The sequence below is a fragment of the Boleophthalmus pectinirostris genome, unplaced genomic scaffold (assembly GCF_026225935.1).
Source record: "Boleophthalmus pectinirostris isolate CB_2022bp ecotype Guang Dong unplaced genomic scaffold, ASM2622593v1 HiC_scaffold_10, whole genome shotgun sequence".
NCBI lineage: Eukaryota > Metazoa > Chordata > Actinopteri > Gobiiformes > Gobiidae > Boleophthalmus > Boleophthalmus pectinirostris.
The window spans coordinates 3420388-3447733 of record NW_026570971.1 but is presented as its reverse complement, the minus strand read 5'-3'; the positions used below and the strand labels follow the sequence as shown (position 1 = coordinate 3447733).

General features: G+C 38.6%; 1 protein-coding gene across 1 annotated transcript in view; it reads right to left on the bottom strand.

Annotated features, from left to right (window-relative positions):
- The window catches only part of LOC110161351 (ribosome quality control complex subunit NEMF), a 30024-nt gene extending 2693 nt beyond the window's left edge, over positions 1-27331 (bottom strand). The window contains exons 1-28 of the mRNA XM_020926082.2: positions 27130-27331; positions 26951-27019; positions 23281-23383; positions 22424-22549; positions 21199-21347; positions 20396-20463; positions 20189-20278; positions 18753-18826; positions 18611-18681; positions 17667-17742; positions 17140-17280; positions 14442-14650; positions 13388-13549; positions 12250-12313; positions 12086-12174; positions 11873-11976; positions 11484-11546; positions 11282-11394; positions 10167-10224; positions 10026-10084; positions 9523-9646; positions 7320-7590; positions 7139-7181; positions 7008-7057; positions 5199-5361; positions 3816-3893; positions 2491-2682; positions 125-160 (exon numbers count right to left, since the gene is read on the bottom strand). Of these exons, the coding sequence (XP_020781741.2) occupies positions 125-160; positions 2491-2682; positions 3816-3893; positions 5199-5361; positions 7008-7057; positions 7139-7181; positions 7320-7590; positions 9523-9646; positions 10026-10084; positions 10167-10224; positions 11282-11394; positions 11484-11546; positions 11873-11976; positions 12086-12174; positions 12250-12313; positions 13388-13549; positions 14442-14650; positions 17140-17280; positions 17667-17742; positions 18611-18681; positions 18753-18826; positions 20189-20278; positions 20396-20463; positions 21199-21347; positions 22424-22549; positions 23281-23383; positions 26951-27019; positions 27130-27188 (2904 nt within the window). The 5' untranslated portion in view covers positions 27189-27331. The remainder of the gene's footprint in view (positions 1-124; positions 161-2490; positions 2683-3815; positions 3894-5198; positions 5362-7007; positions 7058-7138; positions 7182-7319; positions 7591-9522; positions 9647-10025; positions 10085-10166; positions 10225-11281; positions 11395-11483; positions 11547-11872; positions 11977-12085; positions 12175-12249; positions 12314-13387; positions 13550-14441; positions 14651-17139; positions 17281-17666; positions 17743-18610; positions 18682-18752; positions 18827-20188; positions 20279-20395; positions 20464-21198; positions 21348-22423; positions 22550-23280; positions 23384-26950; positions 27020-27129) is intronic.
- Positions 27332-27346: the final 15 nt, after the last annotated feature.

Here is a 27346-nt window from a genome sequence, read left to right as displayed (position 1 = left end):
TGGATTACGTTACAAACTACATTTTGGGGTATGTAATCTGTAATCTGTAGGAGAATACATTTTAAAAGTCACCTTCCCAACACTGATTATGGTTCATGTTTGCAGATCCCTTCAGTGTAATTACCTCTGCTCCGGGGTTGTCCTGGTCCTGGTCATCCTCCTAAAAAAAGATTAAATTAGACAATAATACCAATAGGACACAGGAGACTAAACTAACTAATTCAGCATTTTTGAGGGGAAGTTCACACCTTTTCTGACTACAATTACTTTATTAGGAAAGATTTTTACTCTTAAGGCTTCAACAATATCACATTTATGTTTAGAATACTTTAAAATACTTTTAATTCACAATAAGTACAATCTAGAAAAACTAATTGCCATGGAGCATAACAAATTAATAGAGCGTAATAGTAAGTGGAATATTTGCTCACTGGTATTAGGGATATAGTAGTAATAATAATCGTCATTGTTATTGTTTATTTCTTGTGTTTTTTATTTGAATATGGTTGGAGCACTTTGTTGAGCTGCTTATACCTTTTTAGTTTTTAATTATTGTTTATTTATTTATTTAAAAATGTAATAAAACAAGACTAAAAATCATAAACTTCTATGTAAAACCAAGCGTCTGTTCTGGGCCCGATGCATTTCACCAGAAGAACTACATGGACCATGAGCCTCAGGACGAGAAACATCAAGAAATGATTTGTATAAACGAAGGATTTTTTAAAGGTCCTGTACAAACATACCTGGAGTTGTGTTTTGCTTCATTCAGACATTTGACACATTCGAGTAATGCTTTATTGTTAAACTGTCTGCACCTCCAAACCTCAAAATGCTCTGTTCCAGTTTTCAAGTGAACAGGAGACACTGGCAATTCCAGGGCTGAAATGATCCAAAATGATTCTAGTGAAAGAGTATGAAAAAACACAGTAGAGCACTTCCTGTATTATATTAGCAGTGTTGGGGAGTAACGGATTACATGTACCGGAGTTATGTAATCAGAGTACAAATTATGAGTAACTGTATTCAGTTACAGTTACTGTTTCAGTGAGTGGTAATTGGATTACAGTTACTTTGTTGAAATAAATGGATTACATGGCGGTATTTTCCTGTTTTCACATTTTGGGCTAAACCAGGACTAAACCAGGGTTAAACCAGGACTAAACCAGGACTAAAACCAGGACTAACCAGGAAACCAGGACTAAAACCAGGACTAAACCAGGACTAAACCAGACTAAAACCAGGACTAAACTAGAACTAAAACCAGGACTAAACTAGAACTAAAACCAGGACTAAACCAGGACTAAACCAGGGCTAAAACCAGGACTAAACCAGGACTAAACCAGGACTAAAACCAGGACTAAACCAGGACTAAAACCAGGACTAAACCAGGTCTAAACCAGTCTAAACCAGGTTAAACCAGGTCTAAACCAGGACTAAAACCAGGACTAAAACCAGGACTAAAACCAGGACTAAACCAGGACTAAACCAGGTCTAAACAGGACTAAACCAGGTCTAAACCAGGACTAAAACCAGGTCTAAACCAGGACTAAACCAGGTCTAAACCAGAACTAAAACCAGGACTAAACCAGGACTAAACAGGTCTAAAAAAGGACTAAACTAGGACTAAACCAGGTCTAAATCACTAAACCAGGACTAAACCAGGTCTAAACTAAAACCAGGACTAAAACCAAACAGGTCTAAAAAAGGACTAAACTAGGACTAAACCAGGTCTAAAAATCAGGACTAAACCAGGACTAAACCAGGTCTAAACAATATGACACTAACAGTAGGTGGACAGACTTTAAAGCAGCAGTGATCTCATATAAAAATAATTTCTCAATCAATAATATTTTTAATAAGGTGAAGTAAAGACTGGACTTTTTATTTTCTTTAAACAGATTTATTTTATGTTCAGATCCTCGTCTTTGCTTCTCTACAACAAACAAAAGTCTGTTCATGGAGACTTGGCCTGAACAGACAATTTGAAGAGAACAAACATGAATTTTCAGGATGTGGTTGGTACATTCATGTAGTTTAAAAAAAAAACCATCACAATATCAAGTAATCCAAAGTATTCAGATTACGTTACTCACTTTAAGTAATTTAATGGATTTCGTTACAAACTACATTTTGGGAAATGTAATCTGTAATCTGTAGGGGAATACATTTTAAAAGTAAACTTCCCAACACTGTATATTAGAGTGTGTTCCGTTTGACAGAAGAACTTCGCCCTTTCAATGTGTGAATGAAACAAAACACGACTCCAGGTCTGTGACGAGGAAACAGTACTCCAGCATAGGTCAGAAAATATAGCATCTTAAATATAAAAAGTTTAAAAAGTAAGCAAGTAAATGTATCTGATGCCTTAAGTTTGTTTCTACAATTTAAAATGTAGTAAACATCTAGAAGAGACACTGCATGTAGAAACTTTTGACCGATATATGAACGAAATGTGCTGTAAAGTGAAAAGCAGTAGACCGGGCTCACCTTGTCGTCCTGCTCCTCCTGTTTTTCCGGTCTCTCCCCCGTCCCCTCGTCCTCTCCGGGCACTATCTTCACTTTACTGTCCCCCCCTCTGGCTTTAGGGGGCTGCTTCTGAGGCCTGGGACCCTTTTTCACCGGCTCGTCCTTCTTCTTACCTTTTTTCCCTTTGTCCTTGTCCTCCTTGTTGCCTGCAGACTGTGGACACGCAGAGACAAACGTACTTGCTGTAAATCTATTAAAAAGCCCCAAAACAAACACTTAAAGGGGAGCTATGTAACTTTTCAGGTAGATGATCTGCTCTTCTCCGTGCAGATGTTATTGCTTTGTCTGGAATGTTCCACATTATGGCATTAAACTATCGGAATGGAGACACTCTTGGTGTTTATCCAAGTCCTGGTCTAGTCCTGATCCGGTCCTGGTGTAGTCCTGGTGCAGTCCTGGTCCAGTCCTGGTCTAGTCCTGGTCCAGTCCTGGTGTAGTCCTAGTCTAGTCCTGGTCCAGTCCTGGTCAGTCCTGGTCCAGTCCTGGTCCAGTCCTGGTCCAGTCCTGGTCCAGTCCTGGTCCAGTCCTGGTGTAGTCCTGGTGCAGTCCTGGTCCGGTCCTGGTGTAGTCCTGGTCCGGTCCTGGTGTAGTCCTGGCTTAGTCCTGGTCCGGTCCTGGTGTAGTCCTGGCTTAGTCCTGGTTTAGTCCTGGTCTGGGTCCTGGTGTAGTCCTGGTTTAGTCCTGGTCCGGTCCTGGTGTAGTCCTGGTTTAGTCCTGGTCCGGTCCTGGTGTAGTCCTGGTTTAGTCCTGGTTTAGTCCTGGTTTAGTCCTGGTTAGTCCTGGTTTAGTCCTGGTTTAGTCTTGGTCCGGTCCTGGTGTAGTCCTGGTTTAGTCCTGGTCTGGTCCTGGTCTGGTCCAGGTTTAGTCCTGGTACAGTCCTGGGGATCAGCTCAGTGGTTGCGGCATGTATGTATTTATACTCCACTAATGATTGTGGCTCCTGGGCCAGGTTCTCTGGGTTTTTCTCTTTCTTCTCCTTCTTCTGGATAATAACGTCGCTACGTCACTGGATTGTCGTCCCTGATTGGTTGATCCGACACAAAAAGTTCAGCATTTTCAACTTCTAGACGTGCGTCCAGGGCATCGGCGGCAGAACGCTCAAGACCCGCTGCGTCGACGCCAGATTCGCGCTGTGCTGACGCCCAAAGACACGCCGCAAAACTCCCTAGACGCGTGTCCAATAGACTTTGCATATACACGTAAACTGGACGTCTGAACGGGTCTTTAGCCTAACCCTTTACACTGTAGTTTGAGAATAACAGACACAGACACAGAGTGGGCCTCACCCCCAGCAGCTGCATGCGGAGCTCTCGGTCCTCTTCGTCTTGGTCCTTGTACTTCTCTTTGATTTTCTTCAGCTTGTTCTGCACAAACATACGCACACACACAAACACCAGGATCATGTAGAGTGGGTTAATATCAACCTTTTAAGACCAAAATGACAAGGATTTACAGAGCGAGGGGCAACGTTTTTAAAATACAAATACCCAAGAAAATTTCTTATTTGGAACATGGCCACTAGAAAATGTCTAGAAAAAACTGCTGGACCAGGTATCAGCTCTGGCCATAATCTGGTTAAACCCATGAATTTCTGCAATAGACTCTATTCACACTTACGTCACAAACCAGGAAGACGTTTGGAAACATGCGATGACAACGTCCAGTGTAGTTCCAGACACTGGTCTCGCCGACCGACTGTGATCAAACCCACTAAAATAAATGTGATCAGTGGAAAAATGAAGACTGCATAAGTAAGAAGCTGTTTGGAATCATCTTGAATTTGGCACCTCTTCTCTTCTAATCGCATGTACCCAGTGCGCTCAGAGTTTTATGTAGGTGGGGAAATGATGAAAACTGAGGTGTGGTTGCAATTGTTGATTAGTCGAACATAACAGAACACTACAATGACATGTAGGTGAAGAAAACTGGGACATTTTCAAATTTTTCCTAGATTGTGTTAGATTTACTACTGTGAGCAGAGCCCGCTGGAAGTTGTCATTGCAAGTTTCCAAACGTCTTCCTGGTTTATGACGTAAGTATGATTAGAGCCTATAAGACCATGTTGGCCCAGTTTGTAATGTTTGAATTTACATAGCTGCTCTGCTCTGTATAAAACAATTTTAAGGAAATAAATGCCATTTTCAGTTTCTGCACTGATAGTGGGTAACATCAGGTATGGACAGACACTTAAAGTGGAACTAAACACTGAATTGACCTTTTCTTGCTACTAAACGGTGCATATGGTGTTTGAATAGCAAAAGACTGCCCTGATACAAACGTCGGACTGCAGGGGTGGAGTTTGAAGTGTGGAAATCTGTTAGACCTCCTCACTCTCCCCTTTAGTCCTCCAGGTACTGCCCAGTTTAGCAGCTCTATTTGAAATGTGGTTGTGACTGGAGTTTAGTTCCACTTTAAAGTCAAAGTATCGAAATCTATATCAGAAGTGACAAAGTTGGAGTGGTGCGTCCCCAATTACAATGAGATTTTAGTTTTGTTTTACTGATATTTGATTTAAATGTATCGGTGAACTTTACAAAACATTACATAAGTCTACCAACACTAGACTTACAGGGCAGACAACTCTTTTACCGTTTTAAAAAAAAGTCTCCATGTCACATTTGTTTGGTTAAGACAATGAAAAGGCCCATTGTTCCTGTTCAGTCTCTTACCTTCTGCCCCCTCTTGAGTGGCTGCTGTGCGGGTCCTCCTCCTCCTCCTCCTCCTCCTCCTTTCTCCTTCCGCTCCTCATTCCTCTCTCCGGTCGAGCCCTCGTTCCTCTCTTTCACTTCGACATCCTCCCCGTCCTGCTTCTGCTTTTTCTTCTTTTCCTCCCTGGACAATCAAATAACACAGAGACTGGGTGAATAAAAAGTCTACTATTGTTATCAGATCAATTTTATCCTTTTTTTTGGGGGGGGAGTTGTGTTTTGTTTCATTCACACATGTTTAACACACAAACCCTGTGGATTTAGGCTGAGTTCTTCCCTTAAACAGAAACACGGAGCATCAGGGAATCATTTGGATCATTTAATTTTCTACTGAAGTAAAGGTAAAAAGGAGCTGTTCACTTGAAAACTATCAATTGGAGATGTAGACAGAATAATAATAAAGGGTTACTCAAACATGTGTGAATGAAACAAAACAGAACTGCAGGTTTGTTTTTGAGGAGGTAACAACATTCTAACACGACTAAAAGCTCACAAGAGTCAGTTTTTGGTAATATGGGAGCTTTAAACCTTGAACTGATTTTTGTTAGGGTTTGCAAATAGAAATTTCTCATCCTGAACCTTTGGCTTAAAGGTGTGTAATGTTTCTGGTGGAGAATATTCTATTTTATGACATTAAAGGTGTATATTACAGGTACATGTCAGATCTGTGGAGAGGTGGCCCCCACTTTCAAGAATGCATATTGTCAAAATCCCATCAGCGGAGGCGATCGGCTCGGCTGCGGCGTGTATATATTTCTCTTTCTTACTCTGATAATGACAGTGTCAAACTCATTTTGGTCCGGGGGCCGTATCCAACCTACTTTGATCCCAAAGGGGCCGGATCAGAAAACTCATGTCATATAAACCCCAAAAATAACAATAAGTTCAAATATTTGTGCAGAGAAACACAAATCTATTACAGAAATCTTTTTTAATTGATGAACTCTTTCTTATTATAATATTATAATATTATGAACAACCTGAAACTTTAAGAAAAATTCAATTTCAACGCAATGTTCTAACATGAACTTGTAAGTAAACAGGAATAAGTAAATTTTTGTTGTAAAATCCTGCACTCGGCTCCACTTTTCTCATGTTGGACATTTTTCTGATGAGGGTGTCACGGTCGACAGTCAAAACGATCGTCTTTTAAGAGCGTTTGGAAAGAGACAAGTCTTCATTTGTGCTGCTCTGGTGGGAGGGGCCACGTACAGAGACGCTGGAGACGCTGCTGTGATAAACACCACAGAAAATTAACAATATTTTAATAGAAAATATGATTAAAATATTTTTGTAGAAAATCAGTCAAGGGCCACATTAAAGGTCTTGGAGGGCCGGATCTGGCCCCCGGGCCTTATGTTTGACACCTGTGGTCTATGTAGTTCCCTCTGTATTTTTTAGCTATTACTGCACCATAACTCTTAATTTAAGCAAAGAGACTTGTCATTCGATATATTGTGATGGTCCACGATATTATTGTGAGAACTTTGACGATACGATATCACGACATTTCGCCCTAGTGTATCGCCCATTTAAATTTGTTCATCACCCTGGAGATATGCAGCCGGCAGCACAAAGTTACATGTCGTGTCTATGGAGAGGTGAGCCCACTAAGAGTAAGTAAGAACACGTTATTCACCCTATCTTCACCAGTAACTGAATACATGCAAGATAAATAAGATAAAGCCAGACTATGTAAGATTTGAGACAAAGCAATAACTTCTCCAGGCATGTGGCCCTTTAAATATTCAGATAAATAATGATCCTCACCTCCTCTGTTTGGCCGTCATGTGTTTTCGTCCTTGTGAGTCACTTTCAACCTAAAAATCAACAACATTTAAGCACATACAGTATATATTTATTACATTCCTTCATACAGAATTAAAACCATGCACTCTTACCTTAGGCACGGCTTCTGTTTTAAAGCTGGGGTTTGGCACATTTCTGCAAATACAAGAAAATATTGGCGATTTTAACAGAATTTCCCACTGTGTTGAATATCGTCCTACTTGCGCTTTTGAAGTTTCATTGTCATTTTTTAATCTGATGCACACGTTGGATATAAGCAGACAGAGTTTTCACCTGTTGGGCTGTAAATGTGACAGGGAGATGGTGGTGTCTGGAAAGCTGATCTCTTCTTCTTCTTCTTCTTCTTCTTCTTCTTCTTCTTCGTCTGCTTCCTCTGTCTTCATCTCCTCTGTCTCCTCCTTGGTTTCCTGTGTCCTCGTCTCCTCGTCTTCCTCCTCGTTGGCGTCCTCTCCGTCCTCCTGGCGGACCTCTGCGGGCTCTCCTCTTGAGTCGTCTCCTGGTTCAGTCTCCTTCTGTTCCTGCTCGTCGTTACTGCTGTCCCCACCTACAAAACACAACACGGCACAACATTACAATTCTATACATTTAGGGAATAACAAATAAAGATGGAGTTCAGTACAGATAGAAAACAACCTCTGATTTTTTACATTTTCATATTTCTAGAGTGCTTTTCTACCTTAAGGCACTCAAAGATCTTTATTTACATCAAGGAACCACTCACATTCACACACTCACTGATTTTGGGTCTTGCCCATGGACACAACATCTGCCCCGCCAACCTGTGAGTTAGTGGATCTGATCATTCTCCCGGTGATATTTATGCTGAGAGCGGGATTCGAACTGCCAAACATCCCGAAACAGCACAGTGTGGAGTGAGATTGAGGCTTTAAAAGAGCGAGGGCTTTGTGTCTCCAGTGTTCGCCTTGCTCCCCCTGGAGGCTGACTCTGTTGCTGCACGACACTAGGTATTTGCGAGTACCTCACGATACAATACATATCCCGATCATCTTGATACGATACATGTCCTGATACATGAATATCCTTTAAACTGGTGTTAAAAGTTTACCAAATGTGTGTTTTAATTATGTAAAACACGGGTCTCCAGCCTGTAGCTCTCCACCCCCTTCCAAGTCGCTCACCAAGAGTAGGGATGTGCAGAAATATTGAAATATCAATATATTGTATTGTTTTAATGTGATGATACAGTATCGATATTGGGGACTGCTGTATTGATATATCGCCAAGAGTATTTTTTGGTATATTTTACTAAATTATTTTGTTACAGCTACAGTATTGTTGTTTGTTTAGTGGAAGGAAACTCGTTTATGCAACACATTTGACATTTTCACTGTTTTGAGTATTAAAATGTTTTTCATATGAACTTTGCACAAGCCATGATTTAGCCTTTATTTTTTATTGAACTGTATTGAATAGATTTGACATATATCGTATCGAACCGAAAGAGCACTGTATCAAGATATGTATCGTATCACAACTTCTTAATGATACCCAGCCCTAGCCAAGAGATTACTGTCAAGAAGTCATGATTGCCATATTGATATTCTGAGTACAACCCTACAGGCCACAGAGGATGAACACTTTTGTCCTGAGAGATGTCACTCACCTCAAACTGGATCTATCCAACCTGACCAGTCCTCCTGCTGTTGTATTATATGTGCTCAATGTGCTTACATTCCCACTCGGGGATAAACAAATAAATTATATTCTATTAAATTTGCAATACAATGTATATCAAGGCTGCACATCAGTCACAGCCAAAAACAGGTCACTTTTTTTTATGATCAGTCATTATTTTTGATAGAACTAGTTTTTTTGCAATTAAAAACAAACACATCTGGCTATCTTACTTTCAGTTTTTAAAAAGGCAGTAGCTCAGTTGGTAGAGCATTCGCCCACTGATCTGAAGGTTGGTGGTTCGATTCCAGCTCTCGACTTAAACATCTCAGGTTGAGCGGTCAGATCCACTGACAGATTCCAGCTCCCACAGATGAATGCTGTCGTTGTGTCCTTGGGCAAGACACTTAACCCACCTTGCCCACAGTGTCTGTGTACACTGGTGTGTGAATGTGTGTGTGAATGGGTGAGTGGTTCCTTGTTGTAAAGCGCTTTGAGTGCCTTGAAAAATGTGACCATTTACCATTGTATAAGCAGCTTTTAAGATCTCTTTTGTGCCGCCTTGTTTTCATCCACAAAATAGGCAGTCATTCTTATCAACGCTTATTAATTCATTGCAGTGAATAATCAGGATGCTCAGAATGTATAAGGTAAGTGAGGAGTGACTTTGGACCACGTTTCAAAATGGTTGTTTTTCATGATTTGAAGACAGTAAAAATCAAGTGCCATTTAACAGAGAATATATAGTCATACTCATTCTTCCAAAATTTAATCTCTGCTTCAAACAAGCTTAAACTTGATTAAAAAACCACCAGCTCCATTGACGATTTGAGGTCCATACCATCCAGCTCGTCCTCGTGCTCCTCTAGAAGCTCCTCAGTCCTGGATGAGACGTCCTGCAGATCCTCCTCTAGAGTCTTCACTTTACGCTCTCCTCTGTGCCGGAGCACGCTCTCGTCGTCCACCTGCGCAGGAGCATGGGTGTTTAAGGTGCAGTGTGGAATTTTTATGATGGACAGGCTGTTGTCTGCTTGTTTCCATGGAGATGTTCTTGCTTGCCTGAAATTTTTCATAGTGTCGCATTAAACCTTAAACCTAAATAATCTTAGGTTTGATTTTATTATTTTTGTGAGCTCCACAGATTGGACCTGTAACTCGACCTGGTAGATCAACTGTCTTCATGGAGACAGATAAATTTAATGCCATACTAAACATTCCAGGCAAACCAACGAACTTCATTATGGAGACATTTTTCTTACCAGAAAAGTTACACAGTGCACCTTTAACATTCATAAGTAAATAAGTCATGCCCAAAGCCACACTATGGTATGTCGTCTTTTTTACCTTGAAGAGGAAAGCAAAGCCCATGATCAGGTAAGATGGAGGGAGGAAGTTCTTCTTTCCTTAAAAATGTAACAACATATGAATATAAACTCATTTAATTTACTTGAAAGTGAAAGTGAAAGTTGACTCTGGTGGACTGACCTCTGATCATGAAGCTTCCAGTGGTCAGATATTCTCCTGTGGGCGCCGTCTTGGACACCTGGAGGACAACACAACATTAGAAAGCTTATAATAGAACAATGTACCAATGTCTCCTTGTTTTTAAAATAAATCAGTAAAATCAGATACTAATTGAGACTTAATACAGTATCAAAATTAGACACTCATTTGAACAGGTATCAATGCTGAAAAAGACAGAAATGAACCTTTCCTGAATAGTTTTAGAATGATCTTGAGCTGTATCAGAACAAGTATAAGAGCAAATAGACTAGTATACGCCCGTGGGCACTATGGAACCTACTGGACCACTGAGGGATTACACAGATACAAGGACACATGGGAACAGAAAAGAAAGTACAACCCATTAATGTGGAAAATCACATTCTACATGATGTGTTTTCAAAACTGACTCTATTTTAGTATTGTGGCAACACTTATTAGTTCAAGATAATATAAACCAAATGAAATATAATCATGTATGAGTAGTATGCTGACTGAAATACTCAGGGTAGAGTGTATAGTGTTATTGCATTAAAGGAGCACTGCATTATGTGCGGTTCACCTGAAATGTTCCACAATATGATATAAAATATATCTGTCTCTAGTCAGATCTGTCACAGTAAAAATGCATGTTTTTAGTTTTAAGACAAAAAAGCACCTGTAATTGAATAAATAAAACATAGATACATTTAATGCCATACTGTGGAACATTTTAGGCAAAGATACAGAGACAAGCAGGTGGTGAACCCTCCATCAGAAAAGTATAAAAGATTAATAATGTGTTATTGCAAACCACTTTATGTTTTGAAATTCATTTTTTATGTTTCTCAGACATAACCTTCTGCCATAATCACAATATAACCATGTTGCCTTTTGGGTAATCTACAGCATTTTTAATCCTCATCTTTAAAATGGAAATATGAATGAATAATATTTATTATCAAATGAACAATTCTGCTGTTGTTATTTTATGAGTATCTCATGTCTTGTTTTGGTGATCACACTGAATCACATAGAGCTGGGAGTCAAATGTTCTAACAGAGAAATACTGTACATGAGTGTAGTGTTTCTGGGTGCAGACTGGGTCTGTGCCTTACCTGGTGATGGTGGACCCACCAGGCGCTGGTGATGATTTTGGCGTCCCAGGCGGCACTGTAGCACACAGCCATGGTGCCCGCCTCAGTCAGGGTGCGAGGGGGGATGGGCTCTCCTGGAGAACAGGTCACAGTGAGAGCATGAGCGAGAGAGGCAGGAGAAGAACTAACACCATCTAAAGTAAATCCACAGAAGATGCATCACCTGTGGGGTTCTTGATGACACAGCTCGTGGCTCCATGGAGGTCAGCGTGGACGTAAACATCACCTGAGAATGAGATTACAGTAAGATACAGTGAGAAAGAAAGAAAAGAAGAAAATACATCAAATATAATTTGTGAAAAGTCTCAGTTTCTCAAGTTCGGACCACTGCAAGCTGTTCAAAATGTTTTCACGGGCTTAAGACAAACCAAACCAGGACCAAAACATTACATTTTAAAAAAAAGTTGTCTTTTTTTTGTGAGCAGGTGCTATATGTTTATGTATGAAAGTTAAATAACAGCAATGAAACACCCTGATCCAGTTACTTTTAGCTCAGTGTGACGGCTCAAATGTTACACTTAAACTGTCACAGAAGGTGAAAAAGTGTCAGACCGGCTCTGAGGTAGCGCTTAACGATCATCTCGTTCTGCTGCTGGTCTCGTCCTGCGATCACCAGGTAGTTCTCAGAGCTGATAAACCACAAGAACTTCTCAAACCTGCCAACAGAGGGAGACAACGAGGCGGAGGAAGTTTTAAGTACAATAAGGGTATATGAATGAAATAAATACGTAAAATTAAATAATAAAAATAGACATATGAACTGACCAGTACACCTTCCGAGCCTTCTGAATAGTGGTGACAGTCTGAACTTCTTTTAGCGTCTGTTGGGTTTTCCTCTCTGCAGATTTCATGGCCTAAAATAAAATAAATAAATAAATATAAAAATATAAAAATAACAATGTGTACAGGTGTGTGCATGACAAACTGACCTTATCTGCCGCCTCTATGGTTTTCTTCTCTTTATTTTGGGCAGTCCGTTTAAAGTCATAGTACCTGACACAAATACAGATGCTGTTACTTGAGTATGAGAAAAAAAACTTAGATGTGTCCTCTGTCTGCAGTAATTGTAGTACTTTTTGTAAGACTATAGAGTACTACTGTATTTTTTGGACTATAAGTCGCACTTTTTGTCATGGTTTGGGTGTTTATAGTGACTTATACTCCTGTGTGACTTATATAATAAAATGTTGACAGTGAAGCGTGGAGAGGCTCTAGTCTTGTGTGTGAGTATCTGCTGCTCCTGTTCCTCCTGTACCACTCTCACTTGGCTCTACTGCGCATGTCTCCTGCAGAAAGAGCCTCCATCCTGTCTGTATCATGTCAGTCGATCGCACCATTACTTCTGAACCACTGAAACAACAACTTAACTTAAACAAACTTATTAAGACAACTGAGAAGACTGAACACAAATGCAAATGAAATCTGCAGCTGAAAACGGTAATCGAGCAGCAGAAAGAAAGTTTGGACTGAGCGAGAAACTTGTGACACCGGGAGGTTGCACCATGAAACTTTCCTGAAGTCACTGGATGGATGGACAAAGTCTGGACTTCAGTGACACCGAAATCATCCTGTCGGGATTCAGAAAGGCCCGAATAATTCTAACTGGAACTGATGCTGAGTCTGACGAAAACAACACAGAAGAGGAAGCGGCGCTCTGTTTACCTCCGGAGGTCGAGGAGTTGCTCAGAAGTGACACCGAGGATGAAAAATTGAATGGATTTAGTGATTTGGAGTAAGATGGAGATTTGGTAAACTTGTTCTGTTCTGTTGTTTATGTTATAGTTTATCTGAAGAACTGTTCATATGTGACGTTAACAGTCTGTTGTTCTCTCTTCTATTGTTATGACTAGAAGTTGACTTTCAGCAGGAAATGTTGGTTCCTGATCTGATTTTATAAAATAAATTTCCCCCAAAAGTGCAACTTATATTCCAAAAAATATGGTACTAAAAAATAACACGTCAAGACAAACTTTTCTCAAAATAGATAAAACCGTTACAGATGGCCACCTTTAGCTCATGTGCCAGTTAAATCTTTAGTATAAACAGTACATATGAAAATAATCGTACTTTTTAGCATTGGCGTAGGCAGACAGGCCGATGTCCACGTCCACCAGCACAGGCTTGTTCTTCTGGAGCTTCTTCTGACTCTTGTTTTTGCCTTTCTTCCCCTTCTCCTCCACCACCACCTCCTCCTCCTCCTCTTCATCCTCCTCAGTTATGTACGGGTTCCTGCGAAAAACAACATTAAATCTACCGTCGCTCTGATTTGACAATTCAATTTTGTCATTTAAGCATGCCACAAATGTAAAGGAATCGGACTCAGGAATCAGGAATCAGGCAGCAGAACAGTCAGTAACACTTAATAATAATAAAACACTTAAAAACACTTTCACTTGACTAAACCATGAAAGACTAATTCAGAAGGGACAAAACATTTCCTGACGCATTCAGAGCATCCCAGTTATTCACTACGATAAGTTTACAAGGGCTTTCCACAATTTTCAGAGACCAGAGGGGAATTTCGCTATCAAGGTAATGCAAACAAACATGTCAACAGTGCACATCCTGATTCAATGCTTTATAATTAGATGCAAAAAGTCTCATTTGTACCCCAAAAGCTGATTTTACAGTTTATCTCTACAGGTACAAACTAAACTACATGAAAAAGTGCTTAGTCTAGTCTTAGTCTATCATAATTAATACTCTAAACTTAAGTCATAAGTTCTTAATTAAGTATTTATTAAGCCTGGATCAGTCTTTGTTCATGCTGAATTAACGGTGCATTGTGTAACTTTTTTGGTGGAGGGTCTGTCAAATGCTTTTCTCCATGGAGATCTTATTGCTTTGGAATGTTTCACAATATGGCATAAAACCTTTCTATCTTCATGGAGCCCAAACTAGTCCAAGTTACAGGTCAGATCTGTGGAGAGGCGACCCTGCTCACAGTCTCAGGGATTTTTGAGCTATAAAATCCCCGTATTTTGATAAATGTAAGGCATATTGTGTAACATTCTAAATAGAGCAATAACATCTCCATAGAAACAAGCAGGTGACGGTATAAAATATAATCTATCCGAACATATTCACACATTTCCATCTTCGTAGGCCTGTCTGTACCGACCTGAGCAGCATGGTGATGTGGTTGGTCTGTAGTTTGAGTTCTTTGATGGCACAGGCCACAGGGTCCCCGGCCTCCTGCGCCTCCTTCACGATGGCCCCGATCTCGGTCCAGTCCACCTGATTGGCCAGAGCGCTGCGCACCACCTGCAGAGCCCGGTCCACCACGGGCAGGTTCATCTCCACCAGCTCCCCCTTCACACGGTCCACCTCCTGCAACACCAGGCAACGCTTAAACTACCAGTAATCTTAAAAAAGCATAACATGGGTGTGGACATGAGCTGACGGTAACATTTCGAACTTCATTTTGATACTAAGGAAAAGTTTCAATACAAAACACTCATTTCAGTACCACAATCATAAAGGAAAAAAAACAAGACTAAAATAAAAGCACGTCTTTGTTTCATTTTAGATGTTTTCATTGCTTTGAATTGGTTTTAGTGATTTCTCTTTGTTATTTGGGCTGATTGGGACCTGACGAGCACACAAACAAATAATTATATTTTAATATTTTTATATTTATATGTCCACATATGTTATATAAAACATTAGTTTTATGTTTTAATCATTCTGATGAAACACAATATAGTCACAACTGAATAATGATTTACAAAAACTATAAACTAAATGCCTAAATAACTTAAGGAGGCTATGAAGTTGCTGATACGATACATACCTCGATACAGTGAGCTTTCAGTTCGATATGATATATTTAAAATCGATACGATATGGTTCAATAAAAAATAGAGGCTAAATCGTGGCTGTGATACTAAAAAACTTTGTTAAACCACTTGTTGTGCAAAGTTCATATGAAACAAACATTTTAATCATAGAAAGAGAGAAAATGTCAAAGGTGTTGTATAAAGAAACTTCCTTCCTCTAAACAAGCAACAAAACTGTAGCACTGTAGCAAAATAATTTAGTAAAATATACCAAAAAATCCTCTTGCCAATATATCAGTAGAGCAGTCCCACGAAATCAATACTGTATCATCACATTAAACAATATGATACATCCATATTTTTGTCCACAAACCATATTCTCTTATTCGGCCTAGAGGAGGTCCTCCTCCTGCTTGTTTCCATGGAAATATTGTTCCTTTGGCTATAATATTCCACAGTATAACATAAAACTTATCCATCTGAATGCCGTACAGACTGTATATAGAGGGGGACTAAGGGAGTTTGATGTCATCAGCTCCAATCCAATGAAGCTGATGAGGCCTGGGGTAAATTTTGGAGCTGAGTTTAATCATATTAGCAATAGGATTTTATTTATGGACAAAATAGTGAAATCAAAACACAAGGATCATGTAGAGTGGGTTAATATGAACATTTTAAAACCAAAATGGCTCAGAGCAGCAGTTACAGAGAGAGGTGGAGGTGGATCCAGAGTCGATGGAGCCGGAAGCGTGCCCATGCTCACTTCCTATTTAGAAAGCAGCTACGTCCATTTACATCTACAGTCCATGGTTTTAACTTCATACTATAGTAAGTATATCAGTAGAGACTGTACGTTTTAATGTTATAATAACTCTGATATAGATTAAATCCATTATAAAACTATTCAAGCAAGAAAAAAAACTTATCTTATTTATGTGAATTTTACTTGTTCTTTTCATATTAGTTTTAGGATTTGGTTATTGATTTTTTGACAACCCTACCTCCTGGCCTAAGCCTAAATCTTGAAGAATATATTAAAACTCAGTAGAAAATTTAGCACCAGTGTCTTTTTATTGCAAATGGGGGATCAGGAGTCAGAAACAATCTTAAATATGGAAGTGGGTCTAACTTAACGGCGTGTGGGGGGGTATGAGGGAAGAGCCACACTGAGCCCAGGCTTGTGTGCTGTTGCCTGGAAACCTCCCTCTGGATTTTCTGTAGTCTGGATGTTCTGGATGTGTTTTTCCCCCAAAGGAACTAAAGGCAGTGTATGAATAGAGCAGCACTGAGGCCCGGCTCCACATCAGGGAGGGCAGGGCTTTAAACAGAACATGTGAGCGCTGTTCCAGAGGGCCCCAGACATTTGAATGGGAACACAAAGCTCGGTCTTGTCTCCCTTTGGAATAGTTTACAGCCAAGTGAGTTGTGGTGATAGAGGAGAAACAGTGTGTAAGCGGTCTCCAGCTAAACAGAGGAGCCACTGGTACCTGTGTGAAGCTGGCCCACCATCGAACACAAACCTACACAAAAACTATATCAATCGTTTGGGCTTCATTAGTGCTGTTTTAGTTTTTGAGAAATTAACGATTCTTTTATAGGTCAAATTATGGTCAGCCAGCCCCAGGAAGCTTAAAAATGCTCTAAAATGGCCTGAAATTATGTCAATTGTTTGTGCTGCAAAAAGTTTTGTTTGTTCCATTATGGTTCTTAAGATGTTGACAGTTTTATTTTCAGCCGATGACGTCATCCAGCCCCTTCAATTTGTTAAACAGCCTCAAAACAGACAGAAAATTATACAAAACCTGTGTATTTCATTTGTGCTGTTTAGTACTGTGACAGTTTTCATTTGTGGTGGCTTTTATCGTTTATCTTCAAAAGGTTTGCGGAGTTTTGCTAAAGCCACTGCCGTCACTTAAGTGGAAATGACGCCAAATAATTTCTGCAAAAATACGAATTCATAATTTTAGAAATATACTAGCGCAAATGAAAATCATCAGCAGTTCACGCGTGACTGTCCTGACAACTGTGAGCTCCTCTGACCTGAGCCTGGTGCAGCGCCTCCAGCCTCTGCTCGTGGTCCTTCTTGACGTTCTCCAGCTTCTTCATAGCCTGTTTCTCCTGGTGCAGGGCCTTCATGTCAATCCTCTGGCTCTCCATCTTAGAGAAGAACTCATCCACCGCCTAACAACACAATATATCATCATCATCATCAGTAGGCCGGCTAAGATAAATACTAGATCAAATACTAGATCAGCTTATGGTTCAGTGAAGGACAGATGGAATGATTTGGGGGTTTACTTTTTTGTACCAGTGGAGAGTTTTCTGTAATTTAATATTTTATCTGTGTATAGCTTTAATTTGCTGCAAAACTTGAATTTCCCTCGGGATCAGTAAACTATCTCTCTGTCTGTCTCTGTCTATATATCTGCCTACTTCTCTCTCTGTGTCCATCACTCTCTCTCTATCTCTTTCTCTGTCTATATTTCTTTATCTCTCTGTCTGTCTGAGTCTGTCCTCACTCTCGTCACTTCGTACGACGTAAACCTGATGACAGAGTGAGGTCTCACCTTGTCAAAAGACTCAAACTCCAGGTGTGGGCTCTGGGCGTGCTGCTTGAAGAGAAAAGGGTGGAACTCATCATATCTGGAAGGACACAGAGGGATTACTATAGTTACACAAAGACAAACAACTGTGCTCTCCCACTGTCTAAACATGTCCTCTAAGTGATTTTTTTTGCTTATGGGTCAGAGAGGTTTTACACTTTTCAAATGCTCAAAAAATGTACCAAATATACCAGAAAAATTTGTACATTTTTGTGTTTATTTTATCATTTCGTATAAGCCCTTTGAAAAAGATTCTTCTAATACATCCTAAAATTACATTTTAAAAATGTAATTCCGTGCAAAAATGTAATTAAATTTAAAATAACTTATATTATGGAAAATGATGAAAACACAAACTGAAATCTACAAATGAACAGTAGGCCATTAAAAATGTTTTTTTTTTTTCTTAAAGTTTTAAAGAATTTCACAGTTTTCTCTAATACGGCATAAACTCTCAACTCTGGTACCAATTTGTATTCATAAAACACTTCAAAATTGGATAAAACTTAAGCATGTTAGCACTTTTCCTCTTTAAATTCAAGTTCTTATTTTAAAAACATATGTTTTATGTCAAAACAAACTTTTTCTGACAAATTTCACTGTAATATCAGCGTCAAAAACTTATAAAAGTGAATGTATTCTGTAAGATGTAAGATGTAACACAGCAATTAGTGACATTTACTCAAAAAAATTGTATGGATCTACAGTGGGTGAGTTTTTTGCTGGATTTAATTAGTAAGTAAGTAAAATAACAGACTTAAACACAGATTCAATCATTCAGGCTATATTCAATGAGAGCAAAAACAATGAGGCTTCACAGATTAATTTTAAATGATTTGAAAACATAAAATAAGGCAGAATACCAAACATATTTTCACTAATAATTGAAAATATCGCTTAGTACACACGTGAGCAGTTCTTCAGTGGGTTTACCCGGGGTCAGACTTGGTTTCTTCTCTATTTTCTGAATGATGTAACCCTTAGAGACAAAACAAAGACATTAGCATTTCCTGTGGTCCAACTTCCTCCCTCATAAACACCTACACCTACTTTGCCGCTGAAGTTCGCCGTCTTCTCCATGTAGACCTCGGCCATCTCCAGAGCTTTGAGGATTGTAGGAGCCACTGAAGAGAAGAGAAGCATTACATTTTCATTCATCATTTCCATTTAAATGTTGCCTGAACAGTCCAGTGTGATCTCTCTTTATATTTTTTAAACAGAGGGATGTCAGTCTGGTCAACATGCCCTCCGTCGATCCTCATACCAGATTCAAACTCTGCCATCGCCCAATCAGATTTGTTTATTTCAGTGACACATGAAGCAAAAGTCATTGGTCACCTTTCGTTTAGAACAAAATCAAACTTCTCTCACCTCAGATCTGGGCGGGAGGATTATTTTGCTGTAGTACCAGTGAGTTGCCACTAAGCCGCTCTAAAGGTCGCCACACACTACAGGATTTTTCAGTCTTAAACCATTTTTAACCACCACACCGCAAACACGAGGAGAATCTTTTGAGACTTAAAATCTCTGATAGCAAAGACTGGAGCGGGATACGTCTGCAGACCACAGGATATAAAGTTGTCTACAGTAAAACCACTCGCTTTGAGACTCTTAAGTGTTCAAAAGATCAGAGCTCTGTACTTCTAGTTTAGATACAAGTCAAAACTGTGTTATTATTATTTGTAAAATGTGGTGCAAAACTTTAAATGTATGATTTTTAAAGCATAAAAGACTGGCGATAAAGTCCACAGGAAGTAGAGTCACTCGATCCGTGCGCTGTGTGGATGTAAACAGACACATTTGACGAACTATTCTCACATTTTTACTTTTAAAGAACGCCTCAAACTGGATTAACAGCGTGGTTTTGTGGACGGGATGTCATTATTTGCGGACAACAAATTCTATGGATAATGTGGATGAGATGCTGCACTTTAAATTTACAACTTTACAAGAGGTGAGTAATAAAGTCTTCTCATTATTTTCACTTTATCCTGAGTTTGTACCTTGCATCTCTGTGTCTGTCCCTCCTCTGCCCCTGACGCTCTGTTTTATTGGCTGTTATCGTAGAGTTGCTAATGTTTGGTGGTTATGATCTGACAGAGCAGCTCAGAAACACACTGACTAACACACATGAGGAGCAGCAGCTTCAAAATCGCACACAACGACCAAAAGCCGAGTTACGCCTCCATGAACTCAGGAAGAAGCAAATCGCAGCCAAAATGAGGCAAATTCTCCTGTCGTGTGTAGCGGCCTTAAGATATGAACACCCTCTCCAGATCAGATTAACAGAGTTTAGTGTTTCGCTCATTGATTCTACAGAAATCCACCATGTTTGTTCAGTCCCTGTGACAGTTTTTCCTTTCTTTTTTCCTCATAAGCAGCAATATTTGTTATGATAAGGATAGTTCATGCGAGTCCCTGATTGGCTAATTCAGACTCACATGTTTAAACTATTGCAGAAGTGTGCGGTCTGGATCTGGGTTTACCTTCTGCAGCATCCACCTTGTTGTCGACTTTAGCAGAGCCGGGCAGTCCAGCTTCAATAAGACAGTGTTCGATCAGGGTAGCTCCATATGCTGCAAAAAATAAATACATAAATATGAAGAAAATACAAATACAACACATATTCTACATATAATGACACCATCAATAATCTCTAGTCTATTATTATAGAGATATTAAAGGACACTTACGCAGATGAGGGTTCAACACTCTCTTCAGCTGCTCCCCGTTTGGTGCTTCCCTCAGGATTTCTGTCAGTCTGTTTACAACATAAACAAAGTACATTTATTTGTACAACACAAAGTCATTTAAAGTGATTTACTGAATAAGAAAAACATTAAAATCACAATTAAACAAGTCACAACAAAAATAATCATCATAAAATGAAAAGTGTCATATGCAGCTAAACTGTGTGTGTATATGTGTGTATATGTGTGTATGTGTGTTACGTGTGTGTGCGTTATGTGCATGTGTGTACATGTGTGTGTGTACGTGTGTGTTTGTGTAAGTGTGTGCCGGTATGTGGTCATACCAGCTTGTCAAAGCCTGATCTCGTCAGATCTCAGAAGCTCAGCAGGGCCGGGCCTGGTCTGGACTTGGATCTAGACACTGGGAAAATCAGGAGCCATAAGAGGCGCCAGTCACAAAAACTGTTGTTGTTTCCTTAGGCAAGACACTTCACCCACATTGCCTAGTATGAAAGTGGTGTGTGTGTGAGTGATGGTGGTGGTTGGAGGGACTGATGGCGCTGATTGGCACGGCAGCTGCACTTCCATCAGTCTGCCCCAGGGCAGCTGTGGCTACAATAGTATTTTACCACCACCAGGTATAGAGTGAATGAATAATGCTGAAGAATGCTCTGTAAAGCGTCTTTGTGACAAAATGTCTGTGAAAAGCGCTATATAAATAAAGACTTACTTACTTATGTGTGTTTGTGTCTGTGTACGTGTGTGTGTGCGTCTGTGTATGTGTGTGCATGTGTGTGTTTGTGTACCGCTCAAGGCTCATGAGAGGTTCTGGGGGTCGGGCGTTCTCCACAGGGTAGCGTTCTCTCACGGCGATCTTCACGTCCTCGGCGTCGGCCGCACGGAAGCGCAGCAGGTTCAGGATCGTGTACTCGTAGTCCGCCAGGATGACGTTACCCTGGAAACAAGCGACGCATCCAGGCATTAAACACGACAAACATCCTGCTTTCTGATTGAACAATCGACTTGAAAAACAAAACACCAAATTATAATGTTTTTTGTCATTAAGAATAAATCAGCATTAGAATTATTACCAGTAAAAGTCAGAGGTGGAGAGTGTGGAGCAGGTGGGTGACATTTATTCACTTACATTTACTTGAATAACTTTAAGAAATGTAACTTTTCAGAGTACTTTTCTAGCAGCATACTTTACTCCTACTTGAGTAATATTTTTATTCAAGAAACAGTAACAAGTAAATTGAGTAAAAGTGACAAAAGCTTTATGTGACAATCTGAAGTGATTTAAACATTTGTGTTTCTTGCAGCTCCTTCAGATAGTATAATATAAAACGTCTTTTGTATCATTTCTAATCTTTTTGTAATAATTTTTTTGTTATTTTTATTTTATTGATTGTTTTGTTCCAATATTCCTCGTTCAATTTAATGTTGAAAAGAAAAGAAACAGGCTTCATTTAATGTCCTAACCCTAACCCTAAAATCCTTTTATTGCTGCTTCAATGACTGTTTTTCATTGTTTAAAACTTGAGTCATACTAATTGTTCAGAGACATGATCACTCAGCCAACAATAAAATATCCTCCTTAATGTTCAATAATGATCAAATCCACCTTTATTTTGTGATTTACGAATAATATCTATGGTTTTTGAGTTTTAAAATATGTGTCCCTAAAAAAAAAAAGTTTGGGAAACACTGATTTAGTTTGTCTCAGTTTTGTTTGTCCAGATTTTGTGCATGATTTAATGTTTATTAGACACTTCGATTTATAAATCAGTTATTACTTTTTAAGTTGCTCTTACTCGAGTAGTAATTTACCCAAAAACTTCTTTACTCTTAAATTTTGGACCACTACTTTGTACTTCTACTTGAGTAATATTTCAAAGTCACATTGCTCTTACTTCGGCTACTTTACCCACCTCTGGTAAAAACTAGATTTGATTTGAACATGTTTACTTCATATGTTGAGGGAGATTAGATCATGTTTATGAAATTTAAATCTAAATCTTACACACTTACCCTGTCATAAAGCTCTATAATGAGGTGGTACGCCGCTTCGTCAGAGCCAAACTGGATGTCCACGATCCTGTCCATGCCCAGCTGCTTCACCTGAGTCAGACGCCGCGACTTCAGGTGTTTGCGGCACTGACAAACACAGAGATCAGAGAAAATGTGTTTATAAATACAGATTATAAATGCAGTGTTGGGGAGTAACAGATTACATGTACCAGAGTTACGTAATCAGAATACAAATTATGAGTAACTGTATTCAGTTACAGTTACTGTTTCAGTGAGTGGTAATTGGATTACAGTTACTTTGTTGAAATAAATGGATTACACTGTGGTATTTTCCTGTTTTCACATTATTTTTATTAATTTTTTTGTTTGTTTTGTTTTTCGGTAATTCCACTCATTGCTGGAAACTAAACCAGGTCTAAACCAGGACTAAATCAGGACTAAAATCAGGTCTAAACCAGGTCTAAACTAGATCTAAACCAGGACTAAAACCAAGTCTAAACTAGATCTAAACCAGGTCTAAACCAGGACTAAACCAGGACTAAACCAGGACTAAACCAGGACTCAAACAGGATTTAACAGGACTACACCATGCTGCACGGATGTGTCTCCTCCTCTTCTATCAATAATATTTTTATATTTTTAATATGGTTATGTATCCTCGTCTTTGCTTCTCTACAGCAAATCAAGTAATCCAAAGTATTCAGATTACATTACTCACTCTAAGTAATTTAATGGATTCTGTTACAAACTACATTTTGGTGTATGTAATCTGTAATCTGTAGGGGAATACATGTTAAAAGTAAACTTCCCAACACTGCATAAATACAACATTCACACGTGGAGCTCAAAGTCCTCACTTTCATGGCGAACCCTGAAGGCATCATGTTCTTGGGCCATTCGAAGTCCGTGGAGTGGATCCTCGTCCCAGACTCTATGAGCAGAACGGCTTTAGAGTCAGGCCTGAAACAGAGTCAAAATTAAAGTCAGAGAAGAGTTTTATAAATCTGACACAAAAGAAATGTATTTGTTATATGTTGTTTTGAGAAATTGCTGTAAAAAGCTTGAATAAAGCAACTACATAAATTGTAATGTTTTTTTATTTGTTTGTTTTTTTTAATTGTTTCTGTCAAAGTTTGAAAAAAGTAATAAATAAATCTAAAGAAATACTATAACGAAACGCTATAATCGCAAAGTACTGTATGTGATAGTTACAGTCTGGATACAGTCAAAATCCGTTTTTTCAATATAAAACCAAAAATAAGAAAATGAAAAAACAACTGTTCTCTTCATTATTTGTCTCCAAAACAAAAAAAAGAAAAAAAAAAAAAAAAAAAACAGATAATGATTCGTTTGTTCATTTTTCAATTTTGTGTTTTAATGAATAATGGAAAAACAGATAACAGCTGTTTTTAGTGACTTAAACTGTAACAACAGACTTTTGCGCCGCATAAGGACTGAACCAGGACTAAACCAAGACTAAACTGAGACTAAAACAGGACTAAACCAGGACTAAAACAGGACTGGAACTGCCCTAAATCATCTCTAAACCAGAATTTAACCAGGACTAAACCAGGTCTCAGTCCTGGTCTCAGTCCTGGTCTCAGTCCTGGTCTCAGTCCTGGTCTCAGTCCCGGTCTGGTCCCGGTATCTTGATCACTCGACAGTATACGTGGGCACACGTCCAGGCCAGTCCCGACACTCCTGGTTTAGTCCTGATTAAGGACTGAGAGCGAGACCGGACCAGGACCAGGACCGGGACTGGGTTTCGACCTAGTTTAGAGCTGATTTAGTCCTGGTTCAGGGAAACGGCCATTATCCGTTTTTTCCAATACTCATTTAAACACAATATCGAAAACTGGAATATCAAATTGTTATCTGTTTTTTTTTTTTTTTTTTTTCGTTTTGGTTTTGGAGACAAATAATGAAGAAAACTGTTTGTTTTGTTTTCTTATTTTTGGTTTAATATTGAAAAACAAATGAACGAATGATACACAGATTAGTGAAGCATAAGGACAGACGGATTTCTTGAACCGTCAGCACACACAGTTTTGAAAACGTTGAAAACATTTTTTTATGATGGAGTAATAACATATTAACACGAGCACAAGTGATAAGAAGATATTATTAAAGAAACACTGCGTTATATTTCTGATAATGGGCACGTGCAGGACTCCAGGGAAAACATGTTCTATGGAGATAAAAAGGTTTCAAGTCACTCTGAACAGGACTTTAACCGTTCAAAAGATCATTTTGATCATTTCAGCTTCGTTCTTTTTAGACTTAGACAAACTTTATTGATCCACAAATGAATTATTTGAACACAGTAGCTCAACATCACAATATAATATAATAACAAAGAGTAAAAAAATAATAAATAAATATCTGCCCGTCTAAATAATTATATCTAAATCTATATCTAAATAAAATACTTTGACAGATCACGCAGGCAATAATATAATGACAAAGATCTAAAGCAAATCTCTTTATTTAAGTGGATGAGAAAAGACTTTAGTATAGAGTGACCACACGTCTTTATTTACAGGGTTCCCGCTCTTTTTCACTGACAAAATTTCAATACTTTTCCACGACTTTTTCATGACCTAAACTGAATTTTTTATGACTTTACGGCACCTACATGTGTAGAATTGATCAGAATTTCAGGGCTAAATATGAAATGTTAACCCTTTCCACTCACCTTATGGTTTGGAAATATAGTTTTTTAACATTCATAATACTGTCAATTAGGGCTGGATATCTTTAAGAAGTTGCTGATGTGATACATGCCTCGATATGGTGCTCTTTTGATTCAATACAATTCAATAAATGTTAGACTAAATCATGTCTGTGATACTAAAAGTCTTTGTTAAACCAATTTTTGTGCAAAGTTCATATAAAACTCAAACATTTTAATCATCAAAAAACAGCGAAAATGTCAAATGTGTTGCATAAATGAGTTTCCTTCTTCTAAACAAGCAAAAAACTGTAGCTGTGACAAAATCATTTAGTAAAATATACCAAAAAAACACTCTTGGCGATATATCGATACAGCAGCCCATGATATCGATACTGTATCATCACATTAAACAATACGATATATCGATATTTGTCAGTGCAGTTATCGTCATCTCTTTTAAACAAAAAGCGCAGACGTTCAGAAATAATCAGAACAGCCTCGTGAGAACTTAACAGAATGCTGGAGTTATGTGAAAGAGATACCAAAATTCCATGACTTTTCCAGGCCTGGAAAATGACACTTTCAATTTCCATGAACGTGGGAACCCTCTTTCTGTTTACGTGGGACAGTCCCAGTTTTGAGCCCTGTGTCCCCTGTCCCAGCAGATTTATACAAAACCAGTGATTTGTCAAAATGTTTTACAAGAAATGTCCTATATGTCAACATTTTTGACCAATCTGATCCCTGTCAACAGTAAAAAGAGGCATAAATTGTCATTTGTTTGGGTAAAATACAAAAAATCTGCTTAAAAACGACCAAAACAAAAAGAAAATGTGACTAAACTGACACATTTTAATCACGAATGGTCTCTGTATGACAATTTTCCTTAATTACACACTCGTTTCACAGTTTTATCATTACCAGCCACCAGTGTTGGGGAGTAACAGATTACATGTACCGGAGTTACATAATCAGAGTACAAATTATGAGTAACTGTATTCGGTTACAGTTACTGTTTCAGTGAGTGGTAATTGGATTACAGTTACTTTGTTGAAATAAATGGATTACACAGAGGTATTTTCCTGTTTTCACATTTTGGGCTATATCCCTTCTTTTTTTTTTTCTTCGGTAATTCCACTCTTTGTCGGAAACTAAACCAGGTCTAAACTAGATCTTAACCAGGTCTAAACCAGGACTAAAACCAGGTCTAAACTAGATCTAAACTAGATCTAAACCAGGTCTAAAACCAGGACTAAAACAGGTCTAAACCAGGACTAAACCAAGAATAAACCAGGTCTAAAACAGGATTTAACAGGACTAAATCATGCTGCGTGGACGTGTCTCCTCCTCTTCTATCAATAAGATTTTTAATACGGTTAAGTAAAGTCTGGGCTTTTTATTTTCTTTTATCAGACAAAACATTTTATGTTACGATGTCATCGTCTTTGCTTCTCTACAGCAAATCAAGTAATCCAAAGTATTCAGATTACGTTACTCACTTTAAGTAATTTAATGGATTACATTACAAACTACATTTTGGGGTATGTAATCTGTAATCTGTAGGGGAATACATTTTAAAAGTCACCTTCCCAACACTGTTTGTTTGGGTAAAATACAAAAAATCTGCTTAAAAACGACCAAAACAAAAAGAAAATGTGACTATACTGACATATTTTAATCACGAATGGTCTCTGTATGACAATTTTCCTTAATTACACACTCGTTTCACAATTTTATCATTACCAGACATCAAAAAACCGGGGATGTCTTTCTTTTATTTTTTTTTATTATGAAATTCTGGTTTCTGTCTGTTATTATGCACATCTGTCAAAAGTTTACAAGTCAATTCTTACTTTTGTAGTCGGATAAGGTACGTCTTGTTGTCGATGTCATACACGTTGTACACTCTCATCCCAATGTAACTGTAAAAATAAATAAAAATACGCATAAATGTGTATTTTATAAGCCGTTTACACAAATGTATGAAGCCACATTTAGCAACCTGGCTCAAAGTGCAACACATGTCACCTACTTTGCGTTTATTTCGGCAATCACGGCCCTGATATCCACCGTGGTGAACCTGGATTTCATGATTTTTTATTATATTTTTTTAATTTACACAAAAAAGTAAATTAAACGCGCGTACGATCACATTTGGAGCACATTTGTTTGAAAAGCTGAAAGAAAAACTCGTCCATTCGCCACGCATGCGCACTACAGTATTTATCTACGGAAGGCGAAACGGGCCA